The following is a 26,735-nucleotide window of genomic DNA, read 5'->3' as shown; positions in this document are numbered from 1 at the left end:
ACCCCTGCAGTCGCTTTTCAACACTTCACAGCTCTCCCAGAAAAAAAAAAAACATAAATAAAAAAAAAACGGCAAAATATTGGGACAAACGTTCGAGTTTGTTTAATGCAAATATCATCCACAATATTGAATGGAGTACAAATACAATTAACGACGAACGAAACGAATGACAAATCAACGCGCTGGCGCGTTAATCTAATCTGGCTTCTAGCGTTTGTGAAGTCGTTTTGAATATACGTTTAGGCCGGCGTGCGAGACAGTGAAATCAATCAGTCAGTCGGCAGTTGTCCGGAGACGCCGTTGAATGTGCACTAATTAGAGCAGTAATTAAATAAAAAGCAAAAGTCAGTATACAACAACAATATGGTGGCCCAATCGAAAATAAGCCAGGTGTTCAGCTATCAGAACTGGGTGCATGCCGTCTCGGGCGCAGCCGTAAGTGATTTTCCCTAAAATGAATGGGATGAAAGTTCAATTTCTTGAATGTTCAATATCCAAATATATTATTTACACAGGGCGGCTGCATAGCAATGAGCACCTTTTACCCACTGGACACCGTGCGCTCGCGCCTGCAATGTAAGTGCTTGACTAATCAAAAATTTCAGTTGATAAGCAAATTGTATATATGTATGTAGATAAAGATTGGGCGATTGGACTCGAGGGAATACACTTTAATTTGATATATATAGCTTGATAGTGCACACTAATCCATCGATTGGTTTCTCTACTCTTCACATCTATTTTCAGTGGAGGAGAGCGGCGAAGTGCGCAGCACAAAGCGTGTTATCAAAGAGATAGTGTTGAATGAGGGATTCCAGTCGCTGTATCGTGGACTTGGGCCAGTTCTACAAAGCTTGTGCATTTCGAATTTTGTCTATTTCTACACATTCCATGCTCTCAAGTTGGTCACCTCGAATGGGGCGCGTGGACAGCAGAGCGCCCTGAAGGATCTCTTGCTGGGCAGCATTGCGGGCATCATAAATGTGTTCACAACGACCCCGTTCTGGGTAGTGAATACGCGTTTACGCATGCGCAACGTGGCCGGCACTTCCGACGAGGTGAATAAGCACTATACAAATCTGCTGCAAGGCCTCAAATACGTGGCCAAAACGGAGGGACTGTCTGGCCTGTGGTCGGGCACCATACCCTCCCTCATGCTAGTCTCCAATCCCGCGCTACAGTTCATGATGTACGAGCTGCTCAAACGGAACCTGATGATATTCACGGGCGGCGAAATGGGCAGCCTGAGCTTTTTTGTAATTGGCGCCATTGCAAAGGCATTTGCCACCGTGCTCACCTACCCACTGCAGTTGGTGCAGACTAAGCAACGTCATCGGACGAATGATACGACCAATACCCCCTCCACATCCGAGCAGGCAGGCAAGCAGCAAAAGACGCCATCGATGCTGGAGATTATGGTCAGCATACTGCAGCATCAAGGCATTGGCGGTCTCTTCCGTGGCCTGGAAGCGAAGATTCTGCAAACGGTGCTAACAGCGGCGCTGATGTTTATGGCCTATGAGAAGATAGCTGGAATAGTTAAGCTGCTGTTGAAACGATCCGCCTAAGAAGCCTCTAGTCTATGCGTAATTTAACTACAAATACTTTAAATGTAAACTAAGTGGACACGATGGGATATGGATACTGAAAGCACACATGTACACTCCAAAGTTAGCCGATAAGGGTGAATGTTTATGTAACTAGAATACATAAACAGAGTTTAACAAAATTAATAGTAAATTTTATTAGTTCTCAACAGCGGCCACAGTATTCTCAATGGATTTCGTAGTACTCTCCGTCTCCTGCTCAGCAGTTTCAGTTGCCTTGGAATCGCCGACGTCATTTGTCTTCTGCCCATTAACATTTGCCAGCTCGGCTAAATTATATTTCTTAAATTCTAAATAGTTGTCCACGACGCTTAACAGGCACCAGCCTCTCAGCACCTCGACAATTATCGACTTTTTGGCATTATGCAAATCAACTTTGTTGCCTACGTTCTTTGAGTTGACCAAGTCGGCTAGTTCCTTGATTATGGTATCGCGTTTGATTTGCTGATTGTAGCGATGATTGAATATGATGCCATATGTGGTTGCCTCCTTGAGAAAGTGCTTGTCGAAGAGTGCTCCAGCTGCATTGATAATATCTGGCATATTGGCGCGACAGACGGATTCGATAGGCACCAGACGCAGCACAAAGCGAGACATGGCTTTACCCGTAGCTTTAATGTCATTGACTATGTGCTTGCCAAGTGCCACTGGATCGTCCAGCTGAGTGCGTATAAATAAACAATTCGTAGTGCCCGTGTCCACGTTTTGGAAGCGTTGTTTTCTTTGCGCAATCATCTCGCGGCATTTGGCTACAGCTGCGTCCAAATCGTCGCTGTCGGACTCTCCTCCTGCTTCTGTGTTTGCCGCCTGTTTGCTTTCATCTGGTTGCATCTCCGGGCCGTACAATTCATCAGCATAATGGTTAAGCAAATTGTAGCATTCGCGCACACATGCCTTTTCGTTCATGTTGCAAGTGACAAGAAACCCACGTTGTCCTGGCTGTAACACTTGTTTCTTGCTTTGCTGGAAATACTTCTTTTTGCCATGCTTGAATTTATTATTAACCATTTTTGATTTCTTATTAGCCGGTTCCATGTCACGTTCAACGAGTATTTGTAGACAGCGCGCAGTGCTACCATACTTACAATATTCCAATACTAGCTATAAAAATACCATCTTAATACTGAAAAGTTCAGTATTTATTGTACAGCACTAAGCGATCAGCTGTTTTGAAACCATTTTAAGCTTGGTATACCGGCTTTATTCGTTTTCATCAGGCAATGGTCGATTCAATTGAGCAGATTTTTAAATTACTTCCTCGCTTTGAGGACATAGAAGAGCTGCTTCAAAATGAAGCTGAAGCGAGATACATACTGAAGCGAGCAGCAGATTACTTTCAAAACTCTCATTTAAATGGGGAAGAGGAGGAAATTTCATATTTGGTACGGGGACTAGTGGACAAAACCTGGGAACGCATTCATAGCGGACATTTTAGTAGCGTGCCGGTGACCGTAAGGAAAATCTATGCACTGGCTTGCTACTTTAAGGTGATTTAGCTTATACTACAAATCAATATACCTTTTCAATATTTATTTCTTTAAGTAGATTTTCTTTCTGCTATTGGAAGACCCAAGCTTGGAGCAGATCGAACTATGTGGCTCTGTTTTGGACGAAGCTCAACTGTTGGGCTGCACAGATAAGCTGTATGGAAAAGCCAATGAATTGAAGGAGGCGCTGATGATGTACTTGGACAAGGATGCTATAAAATTTACTAGGGACCCGCTGCCCATTTTAGCACCAGTCGAACGACGCATAGCTGACTGTGATGTACCCCAACTGGATGCACCTAGTATCACGGAATTCCGCACGAAATGCTATGAGAAATTGCAGCCGACGCTGCTGCTTAACACGATCAATCATTGGCCAGCGTTGACTAAATGGCGCGATTTGAATTATCTACTAAAAGTAGCTGGCAATCGCACCGTACCAATTGAAATAGGTTCCAATTACGCCAGCGATGAGTGGTCCCAACAGCTGGTTAAGCTTCGTGACTTTCTCTACAGGCAGTTTGGTCAGGGTGACGGAGATCAGGAGATTGAGTATCTAGCGCAGCATGAGCTATTTGCGCAAATCCCAGCACTGAAGGCGGACATCTGTGTGCCGGACTACTGCACTGGTACGGCGAGCAATGAAGCAGATGTGGATATTAAAGCCTGGCTAGGACCACGTCACACCATCTCACCGATGCACTACGATCCCAAGCATAACTTGCTCTGCCAAGTGTTCGGTAGTAAAAGTATTATATTGGCTTCTTGTGCAGACACCGAGAATCTCTACCCACACGAAAGCGAGTTCTTGAACAACACTTCGCAAATTGATGCTGCCGAACCGGACTTTGAGCGATTTCCATTACTGAAGGGAGTACGATTTTATAAGCTGTTGCTACAACCTGGCGATTGCTTGTATTTGCCTCCCAAGTGGTGGCATTATGTGCGCTCCGAAACAGCCAGTTTCTCCGTTAGTTTCTGGTGGGAGTAGCTAAACGAATTTGTTCAAGGTGCGTCATAGATGATGTCATTATTTATACGTGGTCTATGGAACATGAATCACAAATAGTTTGCTTTGTGAGTATTCATAAGATTATTTATTGAAAAATCCAATGAACCTTTGGATGCGACAAACAAAGTATTAAGTTTACTAATGAATACAGAGATTATAAATACAGTTTGAGAACTTGAAAGATAATTGATAACAGTGAAACATGTGTATTAATAGCTAAGCTTTTATTTCGTTTTGTTTGTTTTTGTGTGTTTGTGTTTTTGGTTATGTTATCGATTTATAATCTTCTATAATCTTGCTGTACTTCCAGTTGATGCCTTCGCCCCCACCGCCATGTTATAAGTCTTATCATTCCTTAAATGTTTATTTAGCGCTCGACATCAAGAGCGTCTAGCTTAGTCATCCTTAATGGATGCACCTTTAGCTCCGCCACCAATGGTTATTTGTTTCTGCAACTTGCTGTACTCCTCGGTGAGGCGATCATATTCACGGTTCAAGCTCTCTGCTTGGGACTTGACGGCTTCCTTATCCTTCTTTTCGCGGTTCAATTCTGAGGTCAGCTCCTGAACGCGTTCCTTCAGCTTGTTGAGCTGCAAAACGAGTATCATCTATGTTTGAATACTTATCCAAGGAGGGGCTAGGTCTTTTTTGTATGTGTGTGTGTGTGTGTGGACGGGGGATATTTGGGGAATGTCGTTTCGAAAACTTAGTATAATCTGGCGCTGAGTCCTTGCACACGTTTCCTCAGGCGTGACAACTGTTTAAAGAGTTTACGAAGGGTTTATACTTTCATTTTGTCTCTTAATGCTCGCCCAACACTTTCCATGCGGGTATATTAAGAAGAAATTGCCTTGAATATACAGCTGCTAGTAGCAAACGGTCAAAGTGTTAGGTTGGGGGCAAAGCTCTTTAAACATGCCTGGCCTGGACGATGTACAAAAACTCCAAATGCCAACTATATACATTTCTATGAGCTGACTTACCTCATTCAGGGTTGAGTCTTCGGTAGCTTCCTTTGCCTTGTCGGTCTTCTCTGTCATCAGAGAGCGAGCAGCGGCTGTAGCGCTCTGGGCCTGTTTCATGGAAGCTTCGCTCTGCGCAAGCAAATTGGCCTGTGTCGAAATCAGTTGGACCAGTTTCCGTATGACCAGAACAAGGAAAATGGCAAAACCGGAAATGTAGAAGTTTCGCTGGGCCCGGAATAATCTCATGCTGTGTTGCATTTCTACGTTAAGATGGACCTCGCCGCTGTTGTCAGTGTTGGAATATTTTCGCATTTCGCGTATAGCTTCCAGAAGGAACAGCACCAACACACCCATTATTAGGAAAAAGTAGAGATGTGCTTGTTGGGCCAACATGGCTAGAAATTTGGATTTGAAGAAACGATTCCATTTGTACGGGCTGATTCCGGGCAAAACCAACAGCAAAACCACTGCGATTTCTGTATACAGAAAACCGGCGATCAAAGTCCACACCAAACTCATTTTTGCTACTTTTCCAATAAAAAATGTGAAAAGTTTGCTAGATTTTATTTTACGTGTTCGCTGTGCTTCTTTTCTCCTCTGCAAAGATTTAAGAATATTACTTTTCTAATTAGTACGAAACACAAACTGTGTGTTATTTTATGGAGCTATTTATAAACACGTACCGTGAATTGGCTTACTTTAAATAGCTATAGATATTAAAATACAACTGCAAATGGTGAAATATGCGTATTTGTATGCCCTCATCGGCGGCCACGTCAACTTCGCTTTCTAGATTTTTGACAATATTCGAAACAAGTTGGCAGCCCCTGTCATGTATTTTGCTTGTAAACAAAATGCCAAGCAGCTGACTACTGACAGCCCTGGTTGCCAGGGTAAAAAAAAAAACAAAATGTGCTTTTGCGCCATCGATCAAATTCAGTTGGAGTTTGTTATTTTCACAAAATGTCGTATCAACATTGGTTAAATTATTTGCAGTCTGCTGAGAAAAACTCAATGATCAGCAATAAGCTGCGCAAGGTGCTCTACAAGTTCCCCGACGGTCAACAAATGGCTGAGGAGTACAATATGGATACGGGCGTAGTGCAACGACGAGCTTGGCGCAAATGCAAACAGCTAATGGGTGAACCCGAATGGGAAATCGAGCTTGGCGAAGAGCCACGCCAACTGAATTGGGCTGCTGCCAATAAGCAAAACACAGCTGGCGGTGGTGATGCGGACAACATATCTGGTGGAGAATTCACTGTGCGGGAGAGCAATACTGCTCCACTACTAACCAAACGTATTACCAAGAAAAACATTGAATGGCGCATACGCAATCTACCTTACCCTCTAAATGTGTACGATATTCAAGCAGATGCCGAGCAGCGCGCAATTATCGTGCGCACAAATAATAAGAAATATTACAAAGTTATAAAAGTACCTGAACTGGATCGTTGCGGCGTACCGCCTGTCCAGGCCAATATAAGCGCTCATCATCAGTTCAACACACTCATCATAACCTACCAGAAACCCCCAATACTCTGCGAGATGGAGGCACAGGTTTTACTTCTGCTAAAGGACGTGGAGACTGAGACAGATGTGGACGATTTGTTGAAAGGATTGCTGGCTAAATAATAAAACTGAATATGTAAAATATGCATACAAACTAAACTATTTATTTTTAATTATCACAAGTTACTTTTGATTGCTCTCGGCCATGCCGACGTAGCTGGCCAGAGACGGAGCTGACGAGCTCGTAAACATGGTGTAATCAAATGTGGGTAACTCTAATGGAGTTAGTGAAGGCATCTCATTCTCTGAGCTGCGGTCAAGTGTGGACAGGCTATGGAACTCCTGACTCTCTGATTGAGGGTCGCTTTGGATCATGGTCTCCACTTTCAGTTCCACTAACGAAGGCGTCACTTTTCGTTCAATGGTCGAGGTGAACTTGGCATCAAAGTCCTGTACGGTTTTGTCGATGGCCTTGGCCACAGACTGGGCTGACCCTACTCCCTGCTCCGGCCGCAATGGCAGCATGGGACTTGTCTCCTTCAGCTGCACGAAATCTTTCATCTTTGTGAGTCCATATTGTGTTTTACGCATCTCGATTTGCCGAAGCTTGCGCTGAAAGTCAAGCGTTAAGGTATCGAGCACTTCTTTCGATTTTGCCATTTGAACATTTTTGTATGCATCTTGTATGTAGATTAGAGAAGTCTCCAGGGCCTTTATGGCGTCTTCATAACGATGGTGGCGTATGAAGCGTTCTGAGCGACGTTCGTGGAAATGCGCCTGTACGTATTGATAAGGATGAAACACGACAGTTTTGAGATGAATTTCTTTTATTTACCAAATTTAGCGGTGCACAATCCATGTTTTCTCTTTTTGCTCTTGTTTACCTGCGCAGTACGTGAGCTGCTTGGCAACTCTGTATCACAGCTGGTCTACCGATAGCTAACAGCATATTATCGAAAAATGCCTATCGAGTCAAATAACAATATTTTAAAATTAACCTTTTTTATGTACAAAGTTGTAATAAGTTAAAAATTTCTATTTAATTACTCTAGAGCGGCACAGCGTTCGCCTGTTTACCCTCAGTAAGCGCACGTGACGCATGAACAAAAACGGGAACATTTATGCCCTGAAAATAAAACAGATATTATGAACATCGAATTTAATCAAGGTAAAAATTACACTCACCTGCATTTTAGCCGATCTAACAAACGCCTTATTTGATGTAACTGTAAATATTTTACGATCCATACCAAAACTAAATATCTTTAAGCTTCGCTCATTCACTTTAGCAGTAAAACGTATGTTGGAAAACTCCGGCGGTATTGTGTCGACATCCGGATACACTGTTACTCGTTTCATAAATTCTTCAGCGCGTTTACGCTCACCCGGTCCGCCCAGTACAGTGAGAATGTTTTGAAATGCATCGTTGGCCAATTGGCAACATACCAAGCGCTTGTCTTTAAATATTTTGTCGAGTATTGGTTTCACCGGAGATTCGCGTTCCTTTTCAGCCTGTTCAGTTAGAAGCGGCTCTTTGAACACGTAATTGCAGTCGCCATTCGAAAGAGCGCTCACATAAGCCAGCAAGGTAGTCACATCCAAGTTTAATTCATTTGACAAGGTGGCATACTGATCCAGATCCAAGTCAGGCTCTTCCAACGAGGCAGTTTGTACTCCCATTTCCTTGAGCTCATCGTGCAACGAACTGTCTATTTTATTAGAGAAGTAAAAGACAATCTGAAAGAAAGTACCGCTCTAAATAATTATAAAATAAATGTAGTTAGAGGGATCATCATCACCTTCGGGCGTTGAAACATGCAGAAGTGCAGTTCACTGGCTTCCAGATAATCGCTTGCCTGATCCAAAACGCTGCGTGCACCAAAACTGACGCAGCCTTTAGCAGCATCCTCGATAGATTTCGAGTTCCGAGCAATTACTTTTATCCATTTTAGGCCGTTATTCGCAACAATGTCTACACGTAGAGGACTCTCGCGCGATTCAAGGGTAAATACAGCATTTATATCCACGACTCCTTGCTGCAGACGCAAGGTTTTTATGAGAAATTCATAGTTAACAAAGTTACTGCTTGTAATGTGATTCTCCTTTAAAGTCTTTGTGCGTATAACCTGTAATTAAATATGGGTTAGCTATAAATAAATGTTTCAGTTCATTCAAGCACTCGGACCTTTTCCAAGAATTTAAGTTCCTGTTCTATTTTCCTTTGCACTTTTGCTACTCCTGGAATGTCCTGAAATTCGACTAAAGATTTCTTGAGTTCCTCGCCCAGTCTGATTTTCTCATTGGCTTCTGCATATAGAGCATTATCCATTTCCATTGCCACCTGCTGAGCTTAAAAACTTTTCTATTCGTATTTTAATATTATTGTCATCGGCCAGCTGATCGACTAGGGCTACTAAATGTATCGAAAATTAATGTTATCGAAATGAAAGAAACTCTGAGTGAGTGCTGTCAAATACCGCCCGCGTTTTCTTCCATCCACTTTTTCTTCACCGGTCAAGCCAAGCGGCAGCTCTGAAAATGACGCCGCTTGAGTGATGTGAATAAATTTAATCCAAACGCATCATTATTAAAATGTGTTAATTCATTGAACAAAATAGCAAAAGGTAATTAACTAAGGTGTAATCTACTTAAATTTGGTAATATTTTAGTGGTATTTATGCACAATGTATCTCCAGAAATCAGAAATGTCTGTGCTTTGGTCGCATTTGAAGTGTGCAAAATTAAAAATTAAATACTACTTACTAAGCATCGTTAGGCGACACGACGTTTGTTACTGTGGCCTTGGTATTATTAAAGTAGTACATTACCGTTGAAATCTTAATATTGTACATCTAAGTTAAGTTGATCGTTTCTAACCTCAACATAAATTTTTTTTTCTGCAGTGCAACTGTGTAGGCTGAAAATAGCTCTGCTTCAATATGTACTTGTATAATTTGACGCTCCAAAAGGGTACCGGCGTCACGCATGCCGTGCACGGAAATTTTTCAGGCGGTAAACAGCAGGAGGTGCTGCTGTCACGTGGCAAGTCGCTGGAACTGCTGCGACCCGATCCTAACACGGGCAAAGTTCACACGCTGATGTCGACGGAAATATTTGGTTGCATACGTGCGCTAATGGCCTTCCGTCTAACAGGCGGCACAAAAGGTTGGTATAATTTGTAATATCACGATTTTTAATATAATTTTATCTATGCACAAAACCCAATTGAGGCAACTTTGTTGGTTGTTCCCAGTTTGACCTTAGTGAACGTGTCTATGTGCGATAGTAATTTGACTTGACGTCGCATTTGCTATGACCCTTAACCACATGGCATGGCGAACTGAAACTTCGAGTTACAAGAACTTCTAACCTCAAAAAAGTACAGTTTCATTGCTTCCAATATAAAATCAGATCTATTTGGCTTTTCATAGATTATATTGTCGTGGGATCAGATTCTGGACGCATTGTTATTTTGGAGTACATGCCCAGCAAGAATGCCTTGGAAAAAGTACATCAGGAGACCTTCGGCAAATCGGGCTGCCGCCGCATTGTGCCGGGACAGTACTTTGCCATTGATCCCAAGGGCCGTGCCGTGATGATTGGTGCTGTTGAGAAACAAAAGCTGGCCTACATCATGAACCGAGATACCCAGGCACGACTAACCATATCTTCACCTCTGGAGGCACACAAGTCCAACACCTTGACCTACCATATGGTGGGCGTGGACGTTGGCTTTGATAATCCCATGTTTGCTTGTCTGGAAATCGATTACGAGGAAGCTGACTTGGATCCATCAGGTAAATATATATCTTATCTAAATTTCATTCTATTCTTTGGCGCTTTAATTCACAGTGCATATGGATAATAGACCATTGACATTGTTATGTACTTAGCGCTAGATAAATATGACCACTGAACCATTGGTGCCGCTGTAATTACCTAGCTACACTTCACTGATTTGTGGTCCACATCCTTTTTAATTTAATTACATTGTTTTTTGATTCCTCTTCTAACTTTGCACTAAACATTGTTTTCCTTTTTATTATTTTGTAGGGGATGCAGCTCAACGGACGCAACAGACGCTCACATTTTACGAACTTGATTTGGGCCTCAATCATGTTGTTCGCAAGTACTCTGAACCACTCGAAGAACACGCAAACTTCTTGGTTTCTGTGCCAGGTGGCAATGACGGACCCTCTGGCGTGCTTATTTGCTCTGAGAACTATCTGACCTACAAGAATTTGGGTGATCAGCATGATATACGTTGTCCCATACCTCGTAGACGCAATGATCTTGATGATCCTGAGCGGGGAATGATCTTTATATGCTCCGCAACTCATCGTACCAAGAGCATGTACTTCTTTCTGCTACAAACAGAGCAGGGCGATATATTCAAGATAACCCTTGAGACCGACGACGATGTGGTTTCCGAAATCAAGCTAAAGTACTTTGATACAGTGCCCCCTGCGACAGCGATGTGTGTGCTGAAGACTGGCTTTCTGTTTGTGGCCAGTGAATTTGGCAACCAGTAAGTAAAACAGAAAAGGAAGACATTTTCAGAGCGTTCTAACCCGTTTTCTCTTTATTTTTATAGTTACTTGTACCAAATAGCACATCTGGGCGATGATGATGATGAACCCGAATTCAGTTCTGCTATGCCACTGGAAGAGGGTGAAACGTTCTTCTTCGCTCCACGTGCATTAAAGAATCTCGTTCTGGTCGATGAGTTGCCTTCCTTTGCACCTATTATCACCTCCCAAGTGGCTGATTTGGCCAATGAGGATACGCCACAGTTGTATGTGCTGTGTGGGCGTGGACCGCGCTCCACACTCCGTGTACTGCGGCATGGTCTTGAAGTATCAGAGATGGCTGTCTCCGAGTTGCCCGGTAATCCAAATGCCGTGTGGACTGTCAAGAAACGCATTGACGGTGAGTCGAAATCAAAGATTTCATTTGATGTTTGCGCTTATCTATTAAGTTTAGGCCTTAAGTTTGCTAGCTATGAAATATTTCTAATAACTCAACTGGTGCATTGATGATACAGAACACGATACCCCAAGATAAACAAATAATATTGCTATATATGTACAGGTTGTGCTACGATTGTTGATTTCAATTCTTAAATATGTATGAAAGTGCTGCAATTTTGTGGCAACCATTAAATTGGCAGATATTTGATGCACGAGACTGAGAAACAGCAACAATCCTAGCCTATTTACCTGTATATAAACACGATCCAAAAGCCACAAGTTATCAACCACCAGTTCTCTCTTATTTCAGGCGCTTAAACACAGACGTCTACTGTTTGTTGTGTGACTATTGAACAGATATAAAATGCGAGTTATCCAATAGACTCGTGTATAATACTTATAATTTATATTTGTCTTTTGTGAAGCGATAGGTAAGGCAACATTACTGCAGCTCTTAAGTCAACAGATACTACAAAACAAATGCTACAAACCTTGATTATTTAATATTATAATTAAGACTTGACATTGAACATGATGTGATTACTTATCATCCGTGTTTCAAATGAACTTTACGTTGATTAGAACTTGATAACCTGATTATTCAATGTCACCAAATACCCTTAAAATGTTATATTTCCAAAGAATATTATACTGACGATCAAACTATTTTTGTTGTGCTCCTACTTTTAGACGAGTTTGATGCCTATATCATTGTCTCCTTCGTGAATGCTACACTGGTTCTGAGCATTGGCGAGACCGTCGAGGAAGTGACGGACAGTGGTTTTCTAGGCACTACGCCAACATTGTGCTGTGCTGCACTGGGAGACGATGCTCTGGTCCAAGTCTATCCAGATGGCATTCGTCATATACGCTCCGATAAGCGAGTGAATGAGTGGAAGGCGCCCGGCAAGAAATCCATCACAAAATGTGCTGTCAATCAACGTCAGGTGGTCATTACGCTCTCTGGTCGCGAGTTGGTTTACTTCGAAATGGATCCGGTAAGCATTTAATATAGACTATGTAGCAGAAGAGAGTATTTAAGTACAGTCGATATATACCTATTTCTAAACGACTATATTTCAATATTCTCGATACATTGCTCTGATGACAAAAACACGAAAAAGAACAATCATGTTGAGACACTTTGTGTCCTGCAGTGCTGAGCAATCATTAGACAATGCATGCATGCTAACCCCGATTTATACAGATTACTAATTGGGAATAATTTACAAACAGACTGGTGAGCTGAACGAGTATACGGAACGGTCGGAAATGCCTGCAGAGATCATGTGCATGGCTCTGGGCACGGTGCCAGAGGGAGAGCAGCGATCTTGGTTCTTAGCAGTTGGTCTGGCTGATAACACAGTGCGCATACTTTCTCTGGATCCCAATAATTGCCTCTCTCCGTGCTCTATGCAGGCGCTACCCTCGCCGGCCGAGTCGTTGTGTTTGGTCGAAATGGGTCATACGGAGAGTACCACAAATGCCGGTGCAGACGATGATGTGCCGGCACAACGCAGCGGCAGCAATAAGGGCACCATATATTTGAATATTGGATTAAGTAACGGTGTGCTACTGCGCACTGTGTTGGATCCTGTATCTGGCGATTTGGCGGATACCCGAACACGCTATTTGGGTTCGCGTCCGGTGAAACTGTTCCGGATCAAGATGCAAGGCGCTGAAGCCGTGTTGGCCATGTCTAGCCGCACCTGGTTGTCCTACTATCACCAGAATCGTTTCCATTTGACACCCCTGTCGTATGAGACGCTAGAATATGCTTCAGGCTTCTCTAGCGAACAGTGTAGTGAGGGCATTGTGGCTATATCGACTAACACACTGCGTATCCTCGCTTTGGAGAAACTGGGCGCCGTTTTCAATCAAGTGGCCTTTCCATTGCAATTCACGCCGCGAGCCTTTGTCATACATCCGGATACGGGTCGCATGTTGATTGCTGAAACGGATCATAATGCGTACACCGAGGAAACGAAGAATGCGCGTAAGGAGCAAATGGCTGAGGAAATGCGTAGCGCTGCTGGCGAAGAGGAGCGCGAACTGGCCAGAGAAATGGCCAATGCCTTCATCAATGAGGTGCTGCCCGAGGATGTGTTCTCTGCACCCAAGGCAGGACTCGGCTTATGGGCTTCGCAAATACGCTGCCTAGATGCCATGCACGGCCAAACGATGTTCACTGTGCCACTGACACAGAACGAGGCTATCATGTCTATGGCCATGCTTAAGTTCTCTGTTGCTGCTGATGGTCGCTATTATTTGGCAGTGGGCATTGCCAAGGATCTGCAGCTGAATCCGCGGATCTCGCAAGGTGGATGCATCGATATCTACAAAATTGATCCAACCTGCTCAGCACTGGAATTTCTACATCGTACTGAGATCGAGGAGATACCCGGCGCATTGTGTGGTTTCCAGGGTCGCCTACTAGCAGGCTGTGGTCGCATGCTGCGCATCTATGATCTGGGCAAGAAGAAGATGCTGCGCAAGTGCGAGAATAAACACATTCCCTACCAGATTGTCAACATTCAAGCGATGGGCCACCGTGTCTATGTCTCTGATGTTCAGGAGTCTGTATTCTTCATACGCTATCGGCGCGCTGAGAATCAGCTCATCATATTCGCTGATGATACCCATCCGCGTTGGGTGACGGCTACAACTCTGTTGGATTATGATACCATTGCTATTGCTGATAAGTTTGGCAATCTGAGCATTCAACGCCTGCCGCATTCAGTCACCGATGATGTGGACGAAGATCCCACTGGCACGAAGTCGCTCTGGGATCGTGGATTGCTGTCGGGTGCCTCGCAAAAGTCAGAGAACATTTGCTCGTTCCATGTGGGAGAGATTATCATGTCGCTACAGAAGGCCACTCTCATTCCCGGAGGTTCCGAAGCGCTCATCTATGCCACATTGAGCGGCACCGTGGGCGCTTTCGTGCCGTTCACTAGTCGTGAGGACTACGACTTCTTCCAGCACTTGGAGATGCACATGCGCAACGAAAACCCGCCCTTATGTGGTCGAGATCATCTCAGCTACCGCAGCTCATACTATCCTGTGAAAAACGTGCTGGACGGTGATCTCTGCGAACAGTATTTATCTATTGATGCAGTAAAGCAGAAGAGTATCGCGGGTGACATGTTCCGCACGCCCAATCAAATCTGCAAGAAGCTCGAGGACATACGCACACGCTATGCGTTCTAAATAGGTGAGTGTACATATTATATGTGGGTTTAACAACTGGATATAACTTTTGTTAAATCTCAGTAAATACGCATATACTTATTACTTTCATTATTTTTTACTTGCAGTTGATTTTGAATGCTTAAGACGACACCCACTTGCATCTTTTCATATTTAAGGTGAGTTTTCTCGATAGAAGCTTATGCAAATTGCTCTGTGATGAGCTAAGCTTTTACCTTGGGACACCTATGAAATGCCTTGATTAGTGTAATGTTATAAATGCTGATAAATAATTACACTACTATGAAGTTACCTGTGCAATTAATATTAATAGTTTTCCTTGTTCTATTGCAGTCTCATAAACAACTCAACCTCATATCAATTGGAGTCTTGGAACACATTTGCTATAGCTGAAAAGGTAATTAAATAGGGATTAACTAGAAAGCAAACAAATAATCTACGATGATGTTTTTTTACATATGTTAGACTAATGAAATGATTTGATTGTAACTTAATTACTGAGTTCAAAGCTCAAATAAATATGATTTATCAGTAGACCTACGCCCTACTAAAATACATTTTTATTTTCTCTCTTGCAGCTATTTTGTGCTTCGGATTCTTTGATTGGTTGACATCTAAAATATTTACTAGGTAAGTTTGAATATTAATTAAAGTATACTCAAAACAGTTGCTAATCACGTGTTTCTCTTCTTCATTGCAGTTTAAATATCTAATTGGTAATGCTTAGACGTAGAATGCACATTAATACACACATACACAACCACTAAACGACTGCCTATTTATATTTATACTAGATTTAATTATTGCATAAAGTCAACATTTGTGCATCATATTTAATTGCCACACTTGTGTAATTTAAGCCACAATACTACTCTAATAATAATAATAAATGTATACAAAGCACAAAGTGGGTCTTAATTTGCATGCGCTTGTTAGCCATGTAGCTCGGTTCTTGGCCTTGTTTACCAGCATTCGCCACTCTACCGCTGTGGCATGCCACGGATATCAGCTAAGCTAGAAGCATTTCTAGTTTTCTCTCTACCCATCTCTCTGTGGTATGTGCGCAATATCAAATTGTTGTAATTTGTTATGTACCGAGTTATAAGCACAGTAGTTATGCAAATTACGTGCCTCTCCTAGCTCTCGTTGTTGGCCCGGTGGCCCGGCCATGAAGCAAGCATCCGCAAAGTGTTCCACTTTGTGGCAAGTGGAAGGTGGACACCGACAGAGGGCAGGAGGGAACGCGTGCAGCATAGTTGCATCAACTAGCTGGCGCTGCGCCATCTGGTTAAACGATTTATTAACTTCATTTCTAGATCATTAGATCGCATAACACGGACATTCATCACTTGTTTGCACTTTTTGCTGCAACACGCAAGTGTACAACGGAAAACAACACAACAACAACAACTGCAGCGACTGCAACGTGAAGCTGCAGGCAGCCGCTACGCATGCAATTCACGCCACTTGCAGCTGCAGCCTGAGCATCGATCGCGCCACCGATAAGCGCAATCAACGCTTGGCGCAAACACTTGCCCACCACATGTAGCCCTAACACAGCCACGCCTACTTCGGATACCCTTTCCAAGTGGCGTTGCAGTTTGTGGAGACTTGAAAGGGTTTTTTGGCCACTTGTTCGGCACTTTAAGAATCTGCAACTCCTCATAATTGATTCACTCCGAAGCCCTTCGCTTGGCAGGACATTTGGTAGTCGACCTAGCTCAGCATTTGTCTGCGATGGGTGCGCCTGGATGCTGTTGCCATATCCATTTGCGGAATGCGTTCAGCGTTTGCACAGATGCCCAGTTGTAGATAAGGCAAATGCTTTGTCTGGACTGCGATGTCCTGTACCTGTATATGAGCTTTGCGCTGTTTGTTGTTGTTGCTGTTGCTGCTGGGGCGTTGTTTGCGCTATCAGCGCTGGGCGATCAACGATCTGAGCATCTGAATCGAACTCCGCTTGGGCTCTGCTGCAGCAGCTGAGCTAGATGCTTATCAAAAATGCCTCGCGTGATAAAATATTCGCATGAAAGACCAGAGACTGGAGATTGGGGACTGTAGAGCTTGTAACTTGGAGCTTGCAAATGGAAATGGGTGTTAACGCAGCAACTTTTCAGCTGTCTTCGTTGTTGGCTTGCGTGTAAGAATTTTCTGCGAATTCGCTGAGATTTTAATCGGTTAGCTGTCTGGCAGTCTGACTCGCTGTAGACATAGCCCGACACTTTCCCTGTAAATGAAATACTCATTTTCCGAGCATTTTCCAGTCACGTCGTTTCACAGTTAGCAACTTTATTAAAACTAACGGCAAGCCAAATAATTAAAACGCAGCACAGCAAAAACGCGAAGAGGAATCGCAAATTGCGGGCCATGTAATAAATAGAATCATCAGCCAGTCAGCCAGTCGGCTAGCTAGCCAGCCAGCCAGCCAGCCAGGCAGCGGCCGGTCAGAGCCAGACAGTTAAAGTCAGGGTCTCGGTTTGGGGCTGTCTAACCGCCATCATCATCATCATCATCATCAGCAGCAGCAGCAGCAGCATGATCATTATCATGATCATGATCGTGTTCATTGGCAGTCGGAGCAGCATTATTTTAATTCACTTAGCAGCTTTGGACGTTGGACGTTTAGGCACAGCTGTGAGCCGGTCTGACTCTGCTCTCTTCGCCTGACAAACCAATTATACAGCATGGATTTCGATGTGCAAGTGTAGTTAGGCGAGAGGGGGGAGGGAAGGAGAGGAGGAGAGACTGAGGATCGGCATATAAGGTGCTTAGGAAAATAATAAGACAACTTGATTACGTTGAGGCAACTGAAAGAGATTAAAAGCTTCTTAGAAATTATAATTGAACTATTTAACGGAGGCCACAGATAGCAAATGACTAAGATCGTTAAACATATATGTGTGTATATGAATATGTTTATACACAAGAAATTAAATAAATCTTGAAAAACTTAATGTAAATAATAATTAATATTAATAATCAAGTCGAGAATCTTTTATGGAGAAATTGACATAAATATTTTAAAAGGCACTCTGAATATGATATATTAGCTGAGAGTTGGGATTCATATGAGCTCATAAAAATGACAGATCATTGAAAGCAAAAACTTGGATTTGTTAGCAATACCAATTAGTAGTTGAGAGTTATGCCAAAATGATATTTCATTTAAAGCTCCAATTTTCTGCAGCTGACACAATTTTATTTATAAAGATCACAGCTGAGCACAGCTTGACGTTAACTGCTTTTAAAATGAGCTGCAGGAATCTGAGGAGAAAACATAAAGTTATCAATTCGCTTTGCTTGGTTTACACCACAATCGCAGCTCCGATTTGATCCACTCAGCTGTCAGCGCAGCTCTAGGGTCTAAGCAGGAGAAGAGGAAGACGATGAGCAGAGCAGAACAGAACCGCAAAAAAACTAATTGCCGCCTGCCAGACGAGGGAGAGCAGGAGGGAGGCAAGGAGAATGACAATCGGATGAGAGGCATATGGATCCGCATGCTCAGCTGTGGATTGCTGTCAGCAAATCTGTCGTGGTCAGTTGAATGTACTTATCTACCTTCAGCACACATACACACATACATGCATATGGAGGCTCGCGTGCGTGGCTTCGGCTCGACGTAGGTCAGAGCTGACCCCATTCGGTGTCATTAACGTGGCCCAAGGTCTGTTTGTTTTGGCTTGGCTTGGCTGGCAATTTGCGCATAATTGACTGAGGCAAATATGAAATGCGATGGGGAGGAGACTTTGGTGTGCGTCACTGTGAACTCATTTGAACTGCCGCATAGCCTGTCAGCAGCTCCAGCTGTTGCAGCCAACTCAAGTCTCGGCCGGAGGCGAAGGCGGTTCTACCCGATCTCTGATCCACAACGACAAAACTCAGCAACTGGGAAAACGTTTCCAGTCACTTAGTCAACAATCTGTTGCATCTAATTGTCTTTTGCAGCAAATTACTCAATTCCGTGTTGCTGCTGATGCTGCGATAGCAACAGATGTAGATCTGACCCTCTCCTTCTCTCTCTCTCCTTCTCTCTCTCTCTCCTTCTCTCTTACTCCTCTGTCTTATCTTTCAACAGGTTTGACATAATTTTCACTTGAGTTTGTTTTTGAGCAGCACAAATTGGACTGCGTTGATGACGATGATGCGTTGAGTAACTCAATCGCAATCTCTTAGTTTACAGCTCTGCAACGGCGCTTCGTATGCCTTTGGAAACATGCCCACTTCCGCAAGTAATTTGCTGCGGTTCTTGGGCGGCGGGCATAATGGAACATTTTAATGCTGAAACTGATGATTAAAATCAAAGTCATAAGACGATGTAGGAAGGAAGCTCACGAAGAGTGGGAACGAGCTGGATACCCTATACGATGAATACGGGAATAAAGAGAGAGGCATAGAGAGGGGGAAAGTAGCTACAAAAGCTATATGGGCTATCTCTCTCTCTTCTACTCACTCGCTCTCTCTCTCTTGGGAAGCAGTCAGGCAAATTCTAGAGTAGATTAGAGACGGCGTCAATTTCCTTCAACTTTTCATCGCTGGCACTGCCTGTCATCTGTGGTTTAGCATTTACAGGGTAACAGAGCTGCGCCACTTGCACAAGATGTCGAGAACGCAGTCGCAGTTGAAGCTGCGAGTCACAATTGAAGCTGCAAGTTGCAAGTTGCAAGTTGCCAGTTGGCAGTTGGCAGTTAAATACGTTGATCACTCGCACAGATCATCAACACGAACATGCCACAGCCGCAGCAGAGACACGTCGAGCCAGCGAGCCATAAAAACGGGAGCAGACTGCAAACATAATTGAAAGCAATTTGCGGCTGACTAACTGAGGCCAAGGAGTAGCAGACCTAAAAGGTGAGCGAGACAGAGACAGAGATAGAGAGCAGAGAGAGAGAGTGGAATTGAGGTGGGGTCTGCTGTCGCTGGGTGATCTGAGCAGACGGCAGGTCGAGCGTCAGCATAAACATTACATATATTGCCACACACACACACGCACACACACACGTGTTGTTTGTCAATTCAGTTGGCGCTTCGCATTTGCTTTGAGTGAAGGGGTTTCGGTTGTTGCTGCCACAGATGCAAGCGAGCGAGCGGAAGTGTCTCAGTTCCGGCAAATGTTGATCATCTGCACCTGAACACAGAGACCAGAGACAGAGAGAGAGAGGGTGAGAGAGAGAGAGAGAGGGGGGAAAGAAAACACATTTGATGCAGCTGTTCATCCTCGAGGCCCCCATTTTCCCCCTTTGCTATTGCGCAATTGTGCAATGCCTTTGATTTGGTTCTTTTGCCACTCGACTCGTAATTGCAAACAGCTGAACCACATGTGCTGCTGCCCCCAAAAGCCTAATCGATATTTTTGGGGCTAGCCAAAGGGGTGCGAGAGGCCAGAGTAGAGTCAATGATCATTAGCATAGCTAGAAGGCACATTTCTGAAAGTGCCCGCCTGGCTCTGGCCCTGGGTCTGCGGGGCAATTGTTAATTAACTGAAAGTGTCAACTGGTTGCAATCAACCAAATCTGATTTGCTTTTAGAGGCATAAAAAACAGATGGAAATTTGTAAAATTGCTTAATGGAACAGTGGACTTCTGAGATTTCTATTTCGGACTCCTAGTGCCAATAATCAAGTTTTACATCAGATTTGAAATTCTCCTCTTCGTTAGCTTATAAATATCTCTGAAGCTCTTACTCTCACAATTCACTCTCGTCTCTCTATCTATCTCTCTTCTTTTTCTCTTTTCTCTGATTTCAGTCTCTGTCTCTCCATTTTCACTCTAGCTTGATCTCCCTCGATTTCTCAATTCTTTCACTTTCAACCCCTCTCTCGCTCTCGCTCTTAATCTCGTTCACTTTATCCTATTCTATTTCTTGCAATTCGCCTCCTCTTTCTTCTGTTTCATACCATCGTAAAGTTCTTTTCTTCAGTTTCTCCCCCTCTGTTGGTTCGACTAAGAGCAATAAAATATAGTTTGCTATGAATATAGGTATATACGTATATAGTTTTCTATGTATGTTTCTTAACATACATCAAAATTTCCTGGGAATTAACTTATCAATTTGCACAATTCTTCCAATCCAGTGAGCAAAACTTTCAGTGCTTATTAAATAAACTCGGATAGCGAGATTTCATGGGCTGCCCCTGAAGGTTGACTCCCTGGGGTCATTTCGCTTAAGCCAAGCTTGGCTGGGCACCAATCTGGTTGGACATGGAGCTCCCACATATAATCATGCATATACATACACACTATATGTACGGCACATACACAGCTGAATCATGGGGCATATACCCGATATATGTTTGTATATTTATATGTATAAAGCAACTTCCTACAGCTGCTGAAACTCAGACACAGCCGGCCAAGTGCGTTGGGTATACGACTGACTCTATACATACATATATTTTGCAGTTGTTGCACAAATAATGAATGAAACGCGTTGTTGTTGTTGTTGCTGTTATTGTTGTTAAAGTTTATCAAGTTGAAATTGCACAGTTGGTTGACTGCTGCCACAACAAACAACAAACGAAAGAGCAATGAAAAGGCACTCGACTTATGGTTGGCGCTCAACTTGGGCTTGTGAGAGTGGGACTTAACCTATATGTATGCCCGCTCAAGTGGTGCAAAGTGAGCATATTGGTTGTGTTTGAAAGAAGATTGACTATCAATGTATGTATATATGAATGTATGTATATATGAATACTCAACTCCAGCCTTAGCCAGTGCATGATTGTTGACCTTGCCTCAAAATCTAAAGGAAAAAGTCATCAATATTTGGAGGTAAACAATCGGAAAGCTAAGAAATACGAGAGCTGCTGAGAAGCTCAATAAAACTAAATGAAATTTGAGTGCAATAAACTGCGATTAGTGTTTGTTTGTCTTGGAGTCTGCTGCTGTTGCTGTTGCTATTCGAGTTTCCGTTTCCGATTGAATTGGATTGGATTGGGCTGCTGCTCAGTGCGTTGTTTACGTTCCCAAGCCCAGCCGAGTGGAGGGGCTCTTAGGCAGTTGTCCACAACCCTGAGCTCAGCGATTCACTGTCAGACGACGGGCCACGCACAAGGCAAACAAGCCGAGCAGCAGGCGGGCCAGATGTTGTTGCTGTTGTTGTTGCAGTTGTTGTTGTTTATAGCAAATTGCGCATACGCCTCGTTGTGCGGCCAGGCGTTGCAAATAGTTTGTCATAAGTACACATACATATATAAGTGTGCATGTGTGCATGTGTGTGTGTGTGTTTGTGTGTAAATTTGATCATTCAGCTCACCCACACAGCAATAATTCAAGTGCAGCGCTCATCAATAAAGTGAAATTTTTGCTTTTGGGGCGTGCAGCCTTGCTCGATTGTTGTTGTGCTTTGATGGACACATGCACGAGGCATATGCTACACATGCACATACAAAGTGATATATATATACACATGTGTGTATGTATATACTGTATGAACGACAAGGCAGCCAAGCCAGCAGCTGAGGCAGCAACCGGACGCACGTGTTCATTTTCATTTGGCGCACAGAGAACCCAACGATAAATAGCCGCAGCGGCTGCCGCAGTCGCAGTCGCAGTCGCAGCAACAACAGCTGTACAGCAGAATCTTTGTAGACGATGACGGAGACGCAGACGACGCTGATGACGACCAACTGCGGAAATTATTCATTCAAGCGCTGCTGCTGCTGCTGTTGCTGTTGTTGCTGCGGCTTCTGCTTCTGCTTCTTCGGCCTGGCTTGGCTTGGCTGCTTCTGCCAAGTAACAATTTGAAATTCATACAAATTGCAAGCGGCGAGCGGAACCAGACAATAGCCGCAACGCTTGCCACATGCGGGGGCAGCAACTGGAGCCACCCAAGCAGCGCCAACATGTCCGGCAGCAACAAACAGCAACAGCAACAACAATAGTTGTCCATCAAACTGGCAGCGAGGCGCAACGAGCTCCCAAATGTGGCTGTTGTTTGATTTCATTTGCCAAAATAATTGTCTCACATTGCATAATCCAGCAACAACAATAGCCACAATAGCAACAACAGCAACAACAACAAACAATGAACGAAATGAAAGCTCAGCTTTCACCCCGACATTTGGGCCGGGTCTAAAGCCATCAGCAACTGCGGATCACAGACAATAAAACAAAAGCTGAAAAAAGCTAAAAAGCCAAATCTGAACAAAACAACAACAACAACTAAAAACCCAAATTCAGGCAACGAGCTCAGCGCTGGCAGCACACGGCACACAGGTGTGCACAATCAATCAACATGAGATCCCATTTAAGCTGCTGTAACAATGACCACGATAATCACGCAGCCACAACTACAACCACAGCCACAGCAGCAACCACACATCGCTCGGTTTTTTTTTTTTTTTTTTTTTTTTTTTTTTGGTTCCAGGTCCACGCACAATCGCGTTGATAGCTTCGATAGTCGCACAAAAGTCAGATCAAGAGCCAGAGCTTGTCTGAGCATTTCTGTGAGCAGAGACCACCGCACCACAATCGCTCAAGGCAGCAGCAGCAATGATGGTGACGTTGGTGGTGCGGGTGCGGTTGTTGCTGCTGGGGCCGCAGCATTGTCTAGACCCAGCTGATTGCTGTTACATTCCACACTTAATTAGCTGCCAGCCCATGGCTAAACAATGCTCTTGAACAATTTCCCAAAAATTTTATTGTATTTGTATTTTATTCATATTGCTAATGAATTTTTGGCTCTCAGGTAGATCAGAGATCAAAGTAGATCATGTTGAAGGGTCGGTAGTTGGGCACAGCTGAGTGTTGATGAATATGGCTGTAATTGAGTCGATTGGAGTGAAATAGTAAATATCAAATATTATTCATATTTTGTGCTGCATTTATGAACTGCTTTTCTCTCTTCAATTGAATGTTCTCAGACAAGTGAGATTTTTGTGTGGTCTAATCACGTTGCTGAAACTTCTTTCATCAAAGTGAAGGTATGTTTGACATGCTCTATGTCTTAATCTACATATATCACAATTATATCAATCTACATATAGAAATCATTATTAATATACAGTGGCTCACAGGCTATTTCAACCAAAGTCTAAAATAATACTTTCGGCATCTGCAAAATCTAAACTAAATGATATATCAACAAAATTTAAATACCAGCTGCTAGTTTTATGTTTTAATTTATAAAATATCACATCTGTTATTATTTAAATATTTTAAAAATATTTTTTAATATTTAAAAATTAAGAATATAATCAGCAAATAATTGCATATTCAAATATTCTCTTTCTCTCTCCCTCTCTATCCCTTTCCCTGATAAATCGAAACAGTGAACAGTTTTTCACCAATTTGTACAAGACAGATTGCAAATAAAAAATATATACTCGTATAAAAAAAAATTCTATTGACTAATTAATCTAATTTGTCCAGCTCATTTCCTAGAGGCAGCCAGTGGAAGGCGATTTTCTTCTAGCTCATTTGCCAGCTGAAGTCGTAGAGTTCAACTTGCTATGCTCACAATATTGTCGCAATGCTGAACAATTTTAATTGGATATATGTTCATTGACTGCGCGCTGTTCATGCAACAGCAACACCAACAGCAACAGCAACAGCAACAAGTGCGGCAAGTCGAGCTGCTCGCCTCATATTTTGCTGAATGCTGAGCGAAATTAGCATATGAATAAGTTTTGAGTGTTACACCAGCTGTGAGTGTGTGAATGTGTGAGTGTGTGAGTGGTGCGTGTGGTTTTCTTGGCTTGAAGTTGAAGAAGGCGGCGGCACGCATCAAAGCCGACCACCAACAATTGCCACAGTCAGAGTCGGAGTCGCAGTCGCAGTCGGAGTCGGAGTCGGAGTTGGAGTCGCAGCAACATGTGCACACTCGACTCGTATGAAAACTAAAACCGAAACTGAAACCGAAACTGAGCTCGAATTGGAGGTCACGTAGTTGTCCGGGCACCATGCAACGCCTTCATTTGGCCAGCGCTGCTCTGTGCCGCATATAAATTACACAATGCAACACACAGACGACGCCGCGTTGCTGCAACTCGGCCACAAATCGAATTGCCGCAAAAAACAGAAAAAAAGAAAAACTGAGAGGCAAGTGAAACCCTGTAAATGCAATGAAATGGTTTTTAACTTTTGCAATTTTTCAACGGCCAAACCAAAAAAATAAAACACAACAAATAATAAAAGATGCGCGAGAATTGGAAGGAAATGAACGAAGAGTGAATGTGCTTACAAACCGTGATATATATGGAATGGGATATATACATGCTATACAGCATAACATATTTGGAACATCAAGATATATAAACATCTGCTGTAGTACTTTCAAATATAGTTGAATGCTCTTTCTGGATGTGGTGTAAAAAAATATGGTACATATATATTATATATTTATAGTATAAATATAGTACAAATCTTCTATTCAATATGCTTATCAAAAAAGTGAGTCAAATAAAAAGTGCTTCATTGATGACTTCGTGGTTCAAGTCTTCAAAACTTCATGGTTCTTGAGCCTCATTTTTGAGCCAGGTTTACCTCTTTGGTTTTCTTGAGCTGCGTTCTCTGATTTTCCTAAACTTTAATTTTTCTTTCTTTTCTTGAACCTGACTTCATATGCCTTTAACTTCGATTTATAAAGCAGTTTTATCTCTGATGTGAGATCGATGAACTAGGCTCTTCTTGTCTTCAGTTTCGCTTCGCCTTTTTTTGGGGTCTCTCACGCCAGATTTTAAGATTAATAATTGATTAGATACATAAACTGATCATAGTGTGTCGAGATAAAGATTATAAAATAAATCAAAGTATATATAGACTTGATACAAAATAGATTTTCTGCACAGACAAATTGCCTGAGCAAATCGCAACACCCTCTTGGCAGAGTAAAGCAAACTAAGCTTCAAGCTGAAGGCGTCGGCATGGCAATAATATGGTTTTTGATGTTTAAACAAGGTCAGCTCTTCTCTTCTCTTCTCTTCTCTGGGCTGGCATGGCGCTGCCATCAAAGGTGGAGCGCCGAGCGATGAGCAAACAAAGCGCTCTCCGTAACCAGAGACGCTGGCTAACCCCTGGCCCCTAACCCCTGGGATCTAAAGCCTCATCGACATCGTCCATTGGGCCATTCGTCGATTCGACATCGAAGTAATAACCATAATGCGCCGCTTCACGCAATTTTCGTAGCTTAAATCCGCTGTTAAAGTTCGAAAGGTTTTTGGAGGCAATCGAATATGGAATGCTTTTTGGGCTTATTTGCTTTAGCCGTTGGCCTGTTGGCCCGTTGGCCCTCTTCTTCGGCTTTTCGATCCGTTCTGCTCCGCATCATTCATTCACTTTGGCCCGGTCGGGGTCTCGCGGCCTTTGATTGCTTTTATTTTTTTTTGTTTTTCTTTTGGTTTTTGGCGCTGAAGCAATAAGCGATTTGCCATGCTTCGATTTGCATGCATTAAAAGAGAGTACGAATGGGTTCAGCTTTGGGATACGAGTAGGATCGGATTGAAGTTGAAATGCCTTTAGACTGCTTACAGTTTGAGAGGCATAGTTCGATTTTTATGAATATTGTGCAAAGGTTGGAGGATCAGCAGACAACTAGATGAAATTTTGTTTTTAGCATATATCTAGTAAAGCTATCAGATGATGTGAATGTGATATGTGTGATATGCAATATGTGCAAAGATCATTTGAAAGTTTTTCTAGTAAAGAGCGTATAATTTTTAATTTGAACAGGAATATTTCGGCTTTCTACACCAATCCGAAAACATATAACAAAAGATCTCCACATAAATCGCCCTCTATCTCTTACCCTCTCTATCCGATATATAGCTCATCAACTGGCCATCCCTCTGCCAATTCTTAGTCAAGAGAACCAACTATCAAACGCTTTCCAACTACTTAACCATAGGCCAAAAAAAAAAAATTCGACTCTGAAAAGAAAGTTCTCATTAATTAACATTGGCTGTGCAATAAATGCTGAAGGAATTGATCAAAGGCCTGTGAGCTATTGTTTGTATATGGATCATGCTATATTGTGTG

At 42.9% G+C, this 26,735-nt stretch overlaps 9 protein-coding genes and 2 non-coding genes across 12 annotated transcripts in view; 6 read left to right on the top strand and 5 right to left on the bottom strand.

Moving 5' to 3' along the window:
- The first annotated feature begins 40 nt into the window (after positions 1 to 40).
- LOC6581886 (peroxisomal membrane protein PMP34) lies at positions 41 to 1,733 on the top strand. Its single transcript, XM_002007564.4, has 3 exons — positions 41 to 435; positions 516 to 576; positions 748 to 1,733. Exons 1-3 carry the CDS (start codon positions 364 to 366, stop codon positions 1,566 to 1,568), a joined length of 954 nt encoding a protein of 317 aa, XP_002007600.1. The 5' UTR covers positions 41 to 363; the 3' UTR covers positions 1,569 to 1,733.
- LOC6581885 (THUMP domain-containing protein 1 homolog) lies at positions 1,720 to 2,687 on the bottom strand. The gene has a single exon (XM_002007563.4). It carries the CDS (start codon positions 2,640 to 2,642, stop codon positions 1,746 to 1,748), a length of 897 nt encoding a protein of 298 aa, XP_002007599.1. The 5' UTR covers positions 2,643 to 2,687; the 3' UTR covers positions 1,720 to 1,745.
- A 93-nt stretch (positions 2,688 to 2,780) lies between these two features.
- Positions 2,781 to 4,292, top strand: LOC6581884 (bifunctional peptidase and arginyl-hydroxylase JMJD5). Its single transcript, XM_002007562.3, has 2 exons — positions 2,781 to 3,094; positions 3,153 to 4,292. Exons 1-2 carry the CDS (start codon positions 2,828 to 2,830, stop codon positions 4,083 to 4,085), a joined length of 1,200 nt encoding a protein of 399 aa, XP_002007598.1. The 5' UTR covers positions 2,781 to 2,827; the 3' UTR covers positions 4,086 to 4,292.
- Positions 4,293 to 4,309: 17 nt separating this feature from the next.
- On the bottom strand, positions 4,310 to 5,861 carry LOC6581883 (B-cell receptor-associated protein 31). Its single transcript, XM_002007561.4, has 3 exons — positions 5,755 to 5,861; positions 5,090 to 5,668; positions 4,310 to 4,696 (listed from the first exon to the last, which is right to left on the bottom strand). Exons 2-3 carry the CDS (start codon positions 5,588 to 5,590, stop codon positions 4,502 to 4,504), a joined length of 696 nt encoding a protein of 231 aa, XP_002007597.1. The 5' UTR covers positions 5,591 to 5,668; positions 5,755 to 5,861; the 3' UTR covers positions 4,310 to 4,501.
- An 82-nt stretch (positions 5,862 to 5,943) lies between these two features.
- LOC6581882 (protein DPCD) lies at positions 5,944 to 6,742 on the top strand. Its single transcript, XM_002007560.4, has one exon. It carries the CDS (start codon positions 6,035 to 6,037, stop codon positions 6,704 to 6,706), a length of 672 nt encoding a protein of 223 aa, XP_002007596.1. The 5' UTR covers positions 5,944 to 6,034; the 3' UTR covers positions 6,707 to 6,742.
- On the bottom strand, positions 6,721 to 7,510 carry LOC6581881. Its single transcript, XM_002007559.3, has 2 exons — positions 7,419 to 7,510; positions 6,721 to 7,360 (listed from the first exon to the last, which is right to left on the bottom strand). The coding sequence occupies exons 1-2, from the start codon at positions 7,440 to 7,442 to the stop codon at positions 6,767 to 6,769; spliced, it is 618 nt and encodes a 205-aa protein (XP_002007595.2). The 5' UTR covers positions 7,443 to 7,510; the 3' UTR covers positions 6,721 to 6,766.
- On the bottom strand, positions 7,458 to 9,000 carry LOC6581880 (UPF0415 protein C7orf25 homolog). Its single transcript, XM_032731770.2, has 5 exons — positions 8,769 to 9,000; positions 8,383 to 8,709; positions 7,769 to 8,320; positions 7,631 to 7,709; positions 7,458 to 7,547 (listed from the first exon to the last, which is right to left on the bottom strand). Exons 1-4 carry the CDS (start codon positions 8,916 to 8,918, stop codon positions 7,632 to 7,634), a joined length of 1,107 nt encoding a protein of 368 aa, XP_032587661.1. The 5' UTR covers positions 8,919 to 9,000; the 3' UTR covers positions 7,458 to 7,547; position 7,631.
- Positions 9,001 to 9,084: 84 nt separating this feature from the next.
- Positions 9,085 to 15,666, top strand: LOC6581874 (splicing factor 3B subunit 3). 2 transcript variants are annotated; one of them, XM_002007557.4, is made up of 11 exons: positions 9,085 to 9,207; positions 9,487 to 9,748; positions 10,015 to 10,380; positions 10,637 to 11,111; positions 11,178 to 11,512; positions 12,244 to 12,551; positions 12,790 to 14,767; positions 14,871 to 14,921; positions 15,097 to 15,160; positions 15,342 to 15,393; positions 15,464 to 15,666. In XM_002007557.4, exons 2-7 carry the CDS (start codon positions 9,523 to 9,525, stop codon positions 14,761 to 14,763), a joined length of 3,684 nt encoding a protein of 1,227 aa, XP_002007593.1. In that variant the 5' UTR covers positions 9,085 to 9,207; positions 9,487 to 9,522; the 3' UTR covers positions 14,764 to 14,767; positions 14,871 to 14,921; positions 15,097 to 15,160; positions 15,342 to 15,393; positions 15,464 to 15,666. The 2 variants fall into 2 exon arrangements, with proteins under 2 accessions (XP_002007593.1, XP_032587658.1); XM_032731767.2 differs by lacking the exons at positions 12,244 to 12,551; positions 12,790 to 14,767; positions 14,871 to 14,921; ... (1 more) ...; positions 15,342 to 15,393; positions 15,464 to 15,666 and adding an exon at positions 11,864 to 11,973.
- LOC6581873 lies at positions 14,950 to 15,033 on the top strand. The gene has a single exon (XR_047707.2). It is a non-coding gene; the product is annotated as a small nucleolar RNA Me28S-Gm3113 (small nucleolar RNA).
- On the top strand, positions 15,195 to 15,270 carry LOC6581872. The gene has a single exon (XR_047706.2). It is a non-coding gene; the product is annotated as a small nucleolar RNA Me28S-Cm788 (small nucleolar RNA).
- Positions 15,667 to 22,396: 6,730 nt separating the features above from the next.
- Positions 22,397 to 26,735, bottom strand: part of LOC116804309 (UPF0746 protein DDB_G0281095-like) — an 11,203-nt gene continuing 6,864 nt past the window's right edge. Inside the window, 1 exon segment of the mRNA XM_044010218.1 lies at positions 22,397 to 22,444. Within this exon segment, the coding sequence (XP_043866153.1) occupies positions 22,397 to 22,444 (48 nt within the window).

Source organism: Drosophila mojavensis, unplaced genomic scaffold, assembly GCF_018153725.1.
Source record: "Drosophila mojavensis isolate 15081-1352.22 unplaced genomic scaffold, ASM1815372v1 contig_74, whole genome shotgun sequence".
Taxonomy (NCBI): domain Eukaryota; kingdom Metazoa; phylum Arthropoda; class Insecta; order Diptera; family Drosophilidae; genus Drosophila; species Drosophila mojavensis.
Note: the sequence above shows the minus strand (reverse complement) of the source record. Positions and strands in the feature narration are given on the sequence as shown.

What these genes read in the sequence shown, in the direction of transcription:
- LOC6581886 (XM_002007564.4), top strand. Translation starts at nt 364, where the DNA reads ATGGTGGCCCAATCGAAAATAAGCCAGGTGTTCAGCTATCAGAACTGG. An exon ending in ATGCCGTCTCGGGCGCAGCC is followed by an intron (nt 436 to 515) that starts GTAAGTGATTTT and finishes TTATTTACACAG; the next exon opens with GGCGGCTGCATAGCAATGAG. An exon ending in CGTGCGCTCGCGCCTGCAAT is followed by an intron (nt 577 to 747) that starts GTAAGTGCTTGA and finishes ATCTATTTTCAG; the next exon opens with TGGAGGAGAGCGGCGAAGTG.
- LOC6581885 (XM_002007563.4), bottom strand. Translation starts at nt 2,642, where the DNA reads ATGGAACCGGCTAATAAGAAATCAAAAATGGTTAATAATAAATTCAAG.
- LOC6581884 (XM_002007562.3), top strand. Translation starts at nt 2,828, where the DNA reads ATGGTCGATTCAATTGAGCAGATTTTTAAATTACTTCCTCGCTTTGAG. An exon ending in CACTGGCTTGCTACTTTAAG is followed by an intron (nt 3,095 to 3,152) that starts GTGATTTAGCTT and finishes TTCTTTAAGTAG; the next exon opens with ATTTTCTTTCTGCTATTGGA.
- LOC6581883 (XM_002007561.4), bottom strand. Translation starts at nt 5,590, where the DNA reads ATGAGTTTGGTGTGGACTTTGATCGCCGGTTTTCTGTATACAGAAATC. An exon ending in AAGACTCAACCCTGAATGAG is followed by an intron (nt 4,697 to 5,089) that starts GTAAGTCAGCTC and finishes CTCGTTTTGCAG; the next exon opens with CTCAACAAGCTGAAGGAACG.
- LOC6581882 (XM_002007560.4), top strand. Translation starts at nt 6,035, where the DNA reads ATGTCGTATCAACATTGGTTAAATTATTTGCAGTCTGCTGAGAAAAAC.
- LOC6581881 (XM_002007559.3), bottom strand. Translation starts at nt 7,442, where the DNA reads ATGGATTGTGCACCGCTAAATTTG. An exon ending in ATTGTGCACCGCTAAATTTG is followed by an intron (nt 7,361 to 7,418) that starts GTAAATAAAAGA and finishes CAATACGTACAG; the next exon opens with GCGCATTTCCACGAACGTCG.
- LOC6581880 (XM_032731770.2), bottom strand. Translation starts at nt 8,918, where the DNA reads ATGGAAATGGATAATGCTCTATATGCAGAAGCCAATGAGAAAATCAGA. An exon ending in AACTTAAATTCTTGGAAAAG is followed by an intron (nt 8,710 to 8,768) that starts GTCCGAGTGCTT and finishes ATTTAATTACAG; the next exon opens with GTTATACGCACAAAGACTTT. An exon ending in TTAGATCGGCTAAAATGCAG is followed by an intron (nt 7,710 to 7,768) that starts GTGAGTGTAATT and finishes TTTTATTTTCAG; the next exon opens with GGCATAAATGTTCCCGTTTT.
- LOC6581874 (XM_002007557.4), top strand. Translation starts at nt 9,523, where the DNA reads ATGTACTTGTATAATTTGACGCTCCAAAAGGGTACCGGCGTCACGCAT. An exon ending in TGTCAAGAAACGCATTGACG is followed by an intron (nt 11,513 to 12,243) that starts GTGAGTCGAAAT and finishes TCCTACTTTTAG; the next exon opens with ACGAGTTTGATGCCTATATC. An exon ending in TTTACTTCGAAATGGATCCG is followed by an intron (nt 12,552 to 12,789) that starts GTAAGCATTTAA and finishes ATTTACAAACAG; the next exon opens with ACTGGTGAGCTGAACGAGTA.